Genomic DNA, 11,716 nt, shown 5'->3' with positions numbered 1-11,716 from the left:
CTTCTTTTTCCCAGCATTCTCTCCTGTTTACTCCACCTACCTAATTTTCTGTCCTATGAGGGCCGAGGCAGTTTCTTTATTATTAGCCAATGAAAGCAACAGATAAGATACAAGACCCACCTCCATCAAAAAGCAAGCAGTCGAGCGAAGTTCCTAATGGCAGAGAGGGATGTGGGTGTTTTCCAAACAAGACGGCCACTCTGCTGGAGGAGACAGCAAGGTGAAAGGGGGAGGAGGGGGAGACGAGGATCAACTACGAATGAAGGTAGGAAGGTCTGGATGTAAACAGGCAATAGGCAGGCACACTGAGACAAACTGTGTTCTCCTAAAAGCTATGTTCAAAGGCTTGCCCTTGATATTGGTAAATGTGACCTGATTTAGGAACTGGATCTTTTCTAACACTGAGATGTTAAGATGGTATCCTCCACACCTGGTGGAGGTGGCTCAGGCCTTTAATCCCAGCACGCAGGAGGCAGAGGCAGGTGGATCTCTGTGAGTTGAAGGTCAGCCTGGTCTACAGAGTGAGTTCCAGAACAGGGTCCAAAGCTACAGAGAAACCCTGCCTTGAGAAACCAAAAGAAGAAAAAAGGTCTTTCTGTGATAGCATGGCCTCTCATCTACCAAATGGTCTTGTAAGAGGAGAGAAATTAGGATGCAGACATCCTCAGAGAAGAGACAGCCAAGTGAAGGCCAAACAGATATGCACCGGGAACACACTGTGAAAACAGGCAGATTGGGATGATGTATCCAGAAGCCAAGGAAGGCCAAGGATTGCTGATAACAGCCAGGACCAAGAAGAAACAGATCCTCCCTCGGAGCCTTGGGAAAGAACCAGGCCTGCACGACCTTAGCTTTGTTCTTTTGTGCATTGAGGACAGTAAAAGAAGTGTTTATTGTTTTAAGCCTCGCGGTTTGTTACAGCAACTCTGAGAAATAGACGCAGGGAACACGCAAGCGAGCAGTTCCGTGACTGCAGAAGGCCAGTCAAGAAGTGACCAGGGCCAGGATCCGGGTGAGTAATGATGGAGACACAGCAGTAAGAAACAGATTCTAGATTCACCGCGAAGGTACAGCCCAACAAACTATGCTGAGATATGAAATGTGGGCTATAACTAATGTTATTTATTATTGTCATTGCCTGTATTAATGTCTAGATACTTACGTATATGCATTATAGGCCTATAAGAGAACATATTATTCATTGCTGGGAGTATCTCAGGTTTGGGACTGTTGAAACTAGAGTTGGTTAATAGGCTAATCAAAAATACCTGCTTTGCTGTGTCCTACTTGGTAAAATGAGAAGATCAGGCTCCACTGAATGGTTTGTGATTCTATTATTATCAAATAAATGCCCTCTTGTCTCAGCACTGGGAAGGTTGCAGAGGATAGTAAACGGGTCTGTGATTTTCATATTCACCCAAGACGGTTGTGGTACTGAAAACTGAAATTTTCTCTCCTCGTGGTTTTTGACTGTTTGCCATTTGATACTTCTAGAACACGAAGGTGTGGGATATCACATTTCCAACAGACCTTCAGCAGACCCAGGTAATCTGTGTTGCTCTTTCTCCCAGGAATATAGCAGTCAGGTTAAATTGCTTTCAGAGACTTGCAGCTCCACCTGAAATAAGTTTGGCGTGATCACGATTCCACATCCTGTTTTCCACTGGTAAAGTTGTATTTTGATTTCAGGGTAGTAATGGAATTATGAAAAAGTTGCACTCTTACATGGGATTTGAAAATGATTCATTCAGGGGGGCTGGAGAGATGGCTCAGAGGTTAAGAGCATTGCCTGCTCTTCCAAAGGTCCTGAGTTCAATTCCCAGCAACCACATGGCAGCTCACAACCATCTGTAATGAGGTCTGGCGCCCTCCTCTGGCCTGCAGGCATGCACACAGACAGAATATTGTATACATAATAGATAGATAGATAGATAGATAGATAGATAGATAGATAGATAGATAGATAGATATTTTAAAAGAGGGCTTTCTTAAAAAGGAAATTATTTGTTCACTCTTCAGTCCACTCTTGCAAGTGAGATACAATTCCTCCCATTGCTCGAATGAGAAAGTTAAAGCACAGAGCAATCAAGAAAGACTTTTTCTTATATTAGTAATGGTTAGCATAGCACACAAAAGTAAGTGGAGCCCTTTTGAGATAATGAAAACCAGTGATAAAACCAGGGCAATTTGAAAATTTAGTATCAGGAAGCTTGTGGGATCCTACAGGCCACTTCTGTCAGGGTCTTCAATAAAACACACATTAACAGGAGACCTCCACTTCCTTCTCCCACCTCTCTCTCTTGTTGACTCTGGTTCTCAAGGAGGAAGAGGCAGCCTGAGAACTGCCCCTCCCCCCAGTGCAGCCGTGGCAGCTTCCAAACACCGGTTAGAGCTGGTTCTCAAGGTTTAAAATTTTGAAAGGCAGCTCTAAGTATTGTTCCCAAGTCACTCACTTGTTAGGTCTTGTTAAATTAGCTTGTCCCTTTGAAAAATGCATTTCAACCACTTTTCACTTGAGATTCCAAAGTCATAATTTCCTTTTCTCCCTCTTGGGTCCAAGAGAAGACCAACTTTCTGAAGAATTGCTGGTGCCCCCATATTCCTTAGTTATCGGTCCATTGTAGAACTTCTGGCTATGCCATTGTGCTGACCTGCAAGGGTGTGCATGGGGATAGGGATGGGGATATGATGCAACCCCCACATTATTAGCAACCCCAACTCCAACCTAGATCTTCCAAAGCAAAGTCTACATAGCATCATGCAACTAGCAAATGAAACCTAGGGATTAACCCTATGCAACAGTTACTCCATCCCTCCACAGTCAGTGATCACTTAGCCTTGAGCATCTCCCAGACCCATTCTAAAAGTCCTATGGTGGATGGGGTTTGCCTTACACTTTCTCGACCCTTCCTATTCTTACTTAGTGTCTTCTCCCTGCCTTCCTATTTCTTGCCTGGCTGAAGCCACCACCGTGGCCGCCCTATCGGGCATGCTCAGTGCTCTGGCTTGGCCTGGACTCCCATCCTTGTCTAGCAGTACTCAGCCTGCAGCGCCCGCCCGGTCCCTTCAGTGCCCGGGTCCCTTTAAATCCATCCGCCTGGTTGCTAGGCAACAGTGCGGCCCGCGCTGGAACTGCACTGCAGAGGCTCTGCCCCGGGCCAGCCTGGGCCAGGTCGCAGTGGCTAGCACTGAACAAGGGGCTGCCGCCTGTCGGTGGTGGCCGGTTTCGGGGAAGAGTGGACAGGGCTCTCCAGACCGCACCCGCACTTCCAGGTATGTCTGTGGAAGGGACATCCCGGGCGCCCCTGGCGCGCCCCTCTTTAACCCCCAACTCGCCCAGCAAGAAGGCAGAAAATCAAGGAAGTCCCAGCAGCAGGGTTTTTTGCTCTCTTGAGAGCCCAGGCTGGAGCTAGCGAGTGTTTGGGGGGGGGAAAAAAAAAGAAACAGGGCGTGGGAAAAGGGATTGTGGAAGGAGAAGTGGGGTCAAGCCTGTCCATTCAGCCGCCAGCTACAGGATCAGGACTGGGGAGGTGAAAAATGTCACCTGCAGTGGGGGCTCTAGCAACATCTCCTTCCTAGTCACCTTTTTTTTCCCCCGTAGAAGCAAGGGTGGCGGGAGTTTCAGTTAACCACTCACAGAGAAAAAAATTCCCCAAACTATGCATACAAAGAAACAGCTTGATCGCAAGAGTGTGACTCCCATAGTAATAAAGTCTCAGCCTTGGGAACTCAGGTGACTCCGTATCTTTTCTTCAAGAAGGAATAATTTCACACTAATAACAAAGAGTTGGGGCTGATAACCATACAGAGTACCCAGTTTTCAATGGCACCTTGTTTCTCTCACCATACTGGCCAAACAATAGAAAAGGACATGCCCAGGGAAGTGACCCCTTGACCCATAGGGCCCTGAAAGACGAAAGCAAAAAGCAAGATCACTTCTCTTTGTCGTGTCTTCACAAATTAACTGCGCTCCGAGGGAGGGAATCCAGGCCTAGGCTCCAGCCCTTTGCTACTGTGGCTGCTGTCTCTACCACCACTGTGGCTCATGTGGTCAACACTAATACAGTGCCACCGCGGTCCTTGTCCCTCCTGACATTTGTATTGCCTGAGGAAGGAGGATAGTGGCAGAAGAGTTGGGAAAATATATTGAAAACTTAAAAAAAGAAATTGCTTCTGTCTGGTCCCACACTGTGGATAGACCCATGGACATTCTAGGTGTAGAATGTGTGACTTTAAAGCACACTTCAGAGATGAGCACGGGTTTGGACCTTCTTGAAATTATATTTCCTGATTACGCTTCAGGGGGGTGGGGTGGGATGGACTGTTTTTTCCAGCTCAAGTTGGAGGAGACCAGTGACATCCGGTCTAAGACCTTGGACCTCAGGAAGGGTAAGTACAGTTCTGGCTGTTATCTCATCCTGGGAGTTGAGAAGCCCAGAGTCTTGCCCAACAGAAACCTTCAACTTTGTAACCTAATCATCAGTCACTGTCAGGACGCTTTCAAGCCGGCCTCATAAACATTCAAAAGAAAAGTGCCCCGAAGACTTCAGCTAAGCCAAACACAAACTTCAAGGCAAAAATTAAAACCCTGGCCCTAAAATGCCATCTAAAACACTTTGTAAGCTAGGAAGAAGACTATGGATTTTCTTTTCCTCAAAAAAAAAAAAAACATTCCGTTAAAATCAAGTGTTACCAGATACCAGGGTGAGCATGACGGTTGGCTCTGGGTCTGAATGCTCGCCCATGTTAAAGGAACATGACAGACAGGTACAAAGTGGAAAAATGAATTTCCTCATAGTTTGGCTTGAAAATTCTCAGGCTGTCCTCTAGCCAGCTTTACAACTTCTAGGAACGCCAGGAAATGTGCATATGTAGATTTAGCAGTGAGCCCGGCTTACTGGGATTGGGACAGTCCTGGTGTCAGGGGTCACAGTACTTGAGGTGGGCCATTTGCTATTAACCACCTGTGAAGTCGGTTCATCACCTCTGTTCTATGCCATAAGACTCTGCAGCTCCCCGCAGACAAGCCTTCAGCAGTTCAGAAAGATGAGCCCTAGGATAGGGAGGCTTTTCTCATCGCTTCCTGCCCCAACCTCTACTTAATCCTTTCTCAAGATTTCCCCTCGCTGTCTGCTTTCAGTAGCTAGTAAAACATAGAGATCCCCTTGGACGGCACGCAGTTCACTTGGATCTTCATTTTGTTATTAAGTGATTTCCTACAACTAGTAAAAGAGGGTGGGGAACGAGACGGTATCCTAGAGGAACTAGGTCAGAACTGTCTCTCTTTCCTGCCTGGAAGCAATGAAAATAGAAAAATGTTGCAATGCTTACTTTTTTTTTTTTTTTCCTGAGACAGAGTCTCACTCTTTAGCCCTGACTGGCCTTAACTCACTCTGTAGAGCAGGTTGGCCTCGAACTCACAGAGATCCGCCTTCCCCTGCCTCCTGTGTGCTGAGATTAAAAATGTGTGCCACCATGCCTAGCCGAGTAACATTTTCTTTTCCTATTTTGGCTGAGCAGTTTTCCCGAGGGTCGAAAGAGTGGAAACCACCAAAACTAAAGAGAGGGTGTTCTTTGGGCTAAAGGGGTCCTTTGTTTTCACCTAATGATCCCCGAAGGATGACTGAAAGCTGAGGCATTTTTTTAAAAGATTTATTCATTTTGTATGTATGGGTATTTTGTCTGCATGCACAGACATGTGCACCACGTGCATACTACCTAGTACGATGGATCCCCTGGGACTGGAATTGTGAGCTGCCTTGTGGGTGTTGGGAATTGAACCCAGGTCCTAGAGAGTAGCAGCCAGTGCTCTTAACTGTGGAGCCATCTCTCCAGCCCAGAAAGTCAGTTGAGGGAAGTTGAGGGGCCAAATAGTGACAGAAGTTGCTCAGCATGGGTGTGTGTGTGGGGGGGTGAACTTTACCAACCATCACTCCAAGTTTACATAACTTGAGGAGGGACCTCTGTGAGATGAGCGAAAGCCTCTGACATCCTCCCAAACTGCTTCCCAGTAACTCCCCACCTACCTATGCCAAGCCAAACAGCTGCGATCACAAAGAGACCTATGTTTAGAGAAAGAGAATTCTGAAAATTTGAAACCATTTCCTAATGTAAATGGGATAACACAAGCGAGGGACAAAAACCATATTGGGGTTGTGTCAGGAACTTTCCCAAAGCATATGATTTCAAATACAAATATTTTAGAAAACAAATAATTAAGTTTCCTGTGCACCTTAATGGAAGATTCCTCCCCTGGGCCTGACCTTGAACATGAAAGAGAAGTGGTTTTATTGATTTCTTCTTTCCCAGTAAACAGTAGCATATCATTTTCTGAAGCCTTACAAAAGTAGAAATACTTCCCCCTCGTATTTTCAGTTCAATGATAAATATGAGCATCTTAATAAATAATCACTCTCGGCTCTGTCCTCAACATTAATATTGTGTTGCCCCACATTAGTTTATTAATTCACTCTCAGTTTGTTTTGTCGGCAATTAGAAAACTCTTTTTTGTAGCTTTGTTTGTTTGTTTTTCAAGACAGGGTTTCTCTGTGTAACAGCCTTGGCTGTTCTAGAACTCACTGTGTAGATCAGGCTGGTTTTGAACTCACATCGATCCATCTGCCTCTGCCTCTCGAGGGCTGGGATGAAAGGCGTGCGCCACCACCATCAGCTTATATTATTTGTAGAATTCTCGACTTCAAGTGATACTACTCCAGAAGCTTCTCCACCTCTTAGTTCACTTCAGACATCTTTGACACAAATCTTCCGTACAGAGGTTAACATATGGAGAGGCGCTCGGGAAAGAAATCAGGCAATACCCTAGATGCATTTTCCAAGGAAGAGCTGCCATTAAGTAACGAATCGAATCATTTCGAAAATACATATATATAAAGTTGAGGCAAGCCATCCCTTACTGCACAAAAATGTCCCCACTCCTTTGCCAACACGAAATAGTCCCCAGTGGATAAATGGTAGGCATTTTCAGGTGGGACACTAGCTAGAATTATCAGAAGCTCATTATTAATCCATATCAGACGCAAACGTAGGTACAGTTGTATAATACAGCAGTGTCTTCCGAAGGCCTTCCAGGGAATAATTTTTGTAGACGACCTCAAATGTTATTTTTGTCGTGACTTCATTTTTTTCCCCATCTGCATTCTGACTGGATTCTTTGAATTTTTCATTTCTCTTGGGTCCTTCAAAGTTCAATGTATAGTTGAGTAGACACAGGAGCAAACGTGCACGCTGCCCAGCTGGAATGCTTGTACTTTCAGTAATGGTTTCCCGTACTGCTGAGGCAAATTACCTCGTGGAGTTGATTAGGAACAAAATGGCTGCCAGGCCAGGGAGGGGTGGGGGATGTCATTATTTTTAAAGCATATTCCTTGTCCTTGCTTAAAATCCTCCTGCCACATTTGCTCTGCAGTAAAAGCAAACAGCCCTGAAGACAGGGCTGCTGACAGCCCTCAGCTCTAAGGAAACGTGGGAACAAGTCCTGAAAGGCTGTCTTGCCAGTGAAAGAGAAAAGGGAGCATCTAGGAGACCCTTTGACCCTGCCCGCAGAAGCCTGGGGAGAGGAATGCCGGGGAGCCTTTCAGACCTTTCTTTCTCCCTTCCCCTCCCCCATCCAGCTTTTCTCTCTCCGCTTGTGGCTCCTTAAAGGCTAACCTAAGCTCTCCAGACAATGGAGTCTGTTCTTTCAGCCTACCGAATGACACCTAGAGGAGGAAGAAAAGGGGTTTTCAGAACAACCACTGACCTGGGAGACAGGATCTCAGTTTTATGACTACAGGCTACGTGGCCTTGCTCAGGTCACTCAGTTTCTCTGAGCACAGTTATTTAATCAATGAACTCTTCCAGGTCCTTGGATAGAATACTGGATTTCTACGATCCATTGAAAGATAAATCCATCTAGACACTCAGGAAATTCTACAGAGGCATGGGGAAGAAAAATAGGGTAAACTGAAAGAGAGAGAGAGAGAGAGAGAGAGAGAGAGAGAGAGAGAGAGAGAGAGCGCATCTGAGAAGCAATGTTAAACTTATTTTTTATTCTATGTGATTTTGTTTTTTTGGTTGCATATAAGTCTCTGTGAGGGTGTCAGAGCCCATGGAACTGAAGGTAGAAACAGCTGTGAGCTGTCATGTGGGTGCTGGGAATTGAACCCCGGGTCCTCTGGAAGAGCAGTCAGTACTGAGTCATCTCTCCAGCCCCCGCAACATTAAAATTATTAAGGAAGACTTTTTTTTTTAAAATATTTATTTATTTATTATGTATACAATATTCTGTCTGTGTGTATGCCTGCAGGCCAGAAGAGGGCACCAGACCCCATTACAGATGGTTGTGAGCCACCATGTGGTTGCTGGGAATTGAACTCAGGACCTTTGGAAGAGCAGGCAATGCTCTTAACCTCTGAGCCATCTCTCCAGCCCCTAAGGAAGACTTTTCTACATTAACTTTTATCCATACCCAGACCTCTGTCTTAGATGTTTCCCTGCTTGCGTGTCCAGGTATAAAGTGAGTGGCCTCTCCTTCACTAGCCACAGCTGGCCTCTTTCCCAACACATCCCACCGCTCTTGTCAGGCAGAATTAGGTGAAAACAGGCGGGCAGTAGTCAGTCATCTCTCTCTCTGTCTCTCTACCCCATGGCAAGCTTATTTTTTTTCCCAAAATTCTCTGGTAAAATTGTGATTTTTGAAAGATGTGGCAAACAAGCTAACCCTTCTCTCTTTCCTCTCGGATCAGTCCCTTCCCTCAGGCTTGTCGTCGCCTGTTTGAAGCACTCGTGTTCCTCTTTCTAAAAAGGAGAGAGCCCAAGCTTCTGACCATCATTCCATTCCAGGACAGGCATATCGTAGATGTTGGACTGTGACCAAGAGAATAAGAGAATAAAAGAATGTTTCTAGAGGGAAACCATGATTCTGGCGAATGTCCACCCTGAATTTCTTGTCTGGGTTTGTCACCCTGCTCTGGGATTGGACCCCCAGATTTGTTACATACTAAATAAACACTCTGTCACTGAGCTACACTCCAGCCCTGATTAACTAGCCTTTTGGGGGGTGCATTGTTTGTTTTTTGAGACGAGGATCTCATGAAGATCAGGCTGATCTCAAAGTCTATGTGTAGCCAAGACTGGCCTTGAACTCCTGGTCCTTGTGCCTGTACCTCCTGGGAATGCTAGGGTTATAAAGTGTGTGTTCCCTACCACACCAGCAGGAATTGCCCTTTAATGTTTATAAATTTAGATGCCGGTTGTGATTTTGTACACTAGGTTTTCACCTAAAAAATATACTCAGAGACTGCATAAGAAAAACACCTTTAATAGCATTAATATTTTCAATGGTTGATCTGGCAGCTCGTTATAAAATCGCTCTCCAAACAGAGAATTCTATATGCTTGGCAGGCTTTCCTAAAGGCAAAGTCTAAGACTGGACTAGCAGGAATTCATAGGTCAAAGCAGAAGGGCAGTTGGCAGAGTAACTCATGAGGAAGTCGGCCTGCTCCACTGGACCAGAAGCAGATCACGTTGCAGCAAGCCTTGAAGTTTCAATCACTTAAGGAGGGAACAAGCAGTAGTTCTGCCCGAGAGGACGAGGCACAAGGAAGGCACATCGAAGGAAAGGGTCTTACCAATATTTGCCTAGTAATCCCCAAATAACCTCTTTATTATTGTAAAGCAGTCTGTTTTCAGGCACACAGCTGCCTTACCACAGAATCGTCTACAAAGAATAACGAAATATTTCATTTACTGATTCTGTTTCATGGGATGGAAGAATTTTCAAGGTGCAGATGTTCACAGACCTTAGCTCTGTTAGCCCTTTTCATTTCCAAACGAGATCCAAGTCACTCTATTAGTTTGAGGCGAGCTGACCGTCAAATGTCCAGGCGCCTTTAGGTAAACCAGCCTTCTTCTTTCTCTGACTGGGCTAACCATGGAGATAATTTGGATTGGTTTTCAATTTTGTTTTTCAGGAAATCAAAGTGGTGCCCACCGAAATGGATGCTAGACGAAAGCACTGGAAAGACAATAAGTTGACTCCTTTTTTAAATGAGCATGGTGTCTTAGAAGATGCTGCTCCTCCTCTGTCTTTCTCCGAAGAAACATCTTCAAACAAATCCTGGAGGATGAGGAGAGTTTCTAACTTTCCCAGTAGAAATGCTCAAGAAGGAAATACATATACGAGGAAGGACTATTATTCCCAGATAGCGGAAAGAGACCAAGACCCCAATTTAAGAGAGACAAGGATGAACGCATCAAAGAATGCAGCAAACGCAAATTCTGTCTTCTGGGACTTTCTCGATCTGGACGGTGCTACCAAGGAAAGTTCTCACAGCAGGGAGAGCGCCTCTGCGTGGATTGAGAAGGAACTGTCGGCGGCAGCACAAGTCAGCAAGAAGAAATGGACCGAAACAATGCCTCCCAAACTCCGCCTGTACCTCCTGAAGGAAGAGCTGGGAGAACTTAACCTCAAATGCCGGGAGATCGAAGAGGATTTTGAAAATGCCGAAAAAGAACTTTTGAATTCTCGAAAGGAAGCCTCGAGGAGATATGTCAATTTTCAAGAAACAGGGACAGCTGCTTCAAAGAATGACTGTGAACTGCAAGCTTTAAAAAACGACCTGACTGAAAAAGCGACAAACGTAAAAAACTTAACCGAAGAGCTCCAGCAAGCCAAAGAAGTCATGTACAGGCTGAATCTAGAGAACAGAAACTTGAAAGACTCTGTCAGGAAACTGAAGCGTCAAACTGAACTCAGCACAGCGCTCCTCAGGGAAGAGATGAAGTTGTTTTATGAGCTGGAAATGGAAAAGATCCACGTAGAGCTGGGTGCCATCAAGAGTGAGCTGAGAGCTGAGAAGAGCCTGCGAGCGAAGAACAGCAGAGCCCTGGAGTTGCTTGGAAGACACGTGGCTTCTGTGGTAAGGTCATCGCGTACTGCTGACCACTTTACCGGGAATGATCTTTAAACATAAGGGGGGAAAAGCCTTTCCCTGGGCAAGCCATTGAGCCAAATCCATGTTTATCGTACTATGTCTTTGTGTCCTGCTAAACTGTATTTGATAGCTTACAGTCTTTGCGGTGAATCATGTTAACTTTGAAGCATCTGTGTTCTCTTTCGTTTTGAGAATCCGAATGGAAACTTCTGAAATCTATTTTATATGGGTGCCTATATAATATTACTAAAACAAAACAAGGACAAAAACCCAAACGGATTTACCAAATCATGGATGAACCCAAGTCATCAGCCTCATTGTATGATCTTGTTAGCCATGTCCTTGGCACATGAATGTTCTCCCATCTGTGGTAAGCAGTGTGAATAATAAAATCTTGTTTACACGTATCAGCATAAAACATGCCTGTGAGTTTTGTAGTTGCCTGGTCAAACTCAGCAGGACAAAAAAGGCATCTGCTTTCTTTGGGGTCTAACCTTAATTAGGCCCATGTAAACATCTCGGGAACACAGTCTCCCCTGCTGATTGCCCTGTGCTTTTTCCTTGGACTTGGACACAGTTCCCATAGACTACAAGATGATTAGAGTCCCTGTTCTGACATTTGCTTAAACAGAGCCTGCCTCAGCCATGGCTCCTGCATTTTCTTAGGCTGGCCAGCAAGGGGCGCTTTGTTTACATAGTTCTTCCTGAGTTCAGTCAGGGGGAATTCCCCAAGCTCCTTGCCTGTCTTCTGTCACTGAGCTAGTTCTGCTGTGGAAGGTGTT

The 11,716-nt window shown here is 45.3% G+C and overlaps 1 protein-coding gene across 4 annotated transcripts; it reads left to right on the top strand.

Annotated features, from left to right (window-relative positions):
- Window positions 1-845: 845 nt before the first annotated feature.
- Window positions 846-11,340, top strand: Ccdc160 (coiled-coil domain containing 160). Of its 4 annotated transcripts, XM_050121673.1 has the most exons (3): window positions 846-1,012; window positions 1,495-1,545; window positions 9,972-11,340. In XM_050121673.1, the coding sequence occupies exon 3, from the start codon at window positions 9,996-9,998 to the stop codon at window positions 10,965-10,967; it is 972 nt and encodes a 323-aa protein (XP_049977630.1). In that variant the 5' UTR covers window positions 846-1,012; window positions 1,495-1,545; window positions 9,972-9,995; the 3' UTR covers window positions 10,968-11,340. The 4 variants fall into 4 exon arrangements, with proteins under 4 accessions (XP_049977630.1, XP_049977631.1, XP_049977629.1 ...); XM_050121674.1 differs by lacking the exon at window positions 1,495-1,545; XM_050121672.1 differs by lacking the exons at window positions 846-1,012; window positions 1,495-1,545 and adding an exon at window positions 2,525-3,273.
- The last annotated feature ends 376 nt before the right edge of the window (window positions 11,341-11,716 follow it).

Source organism: Alexandromys fortis, unplaced genomic scaffold, assembly GCF_014885135.2.
Source record: "Alexandromys fortis isolate MF-2015 unplaced genomic scaffold, M_Fortis_MF-2015_v1.1 scaffold_194, whole genome shotgun sequence".
Lineage (NCBI taxonomy): Eukaryota > Metazoa > Chordata > Mammalia > Rodentia > Cricetidae > Alexandromys > Alexandromys fortis.
The sequence above is the reverse complement of the archived record's forward strand: the minus strand, read 5'-3'. Positions and strand labels throughout refer to the sequence as shown.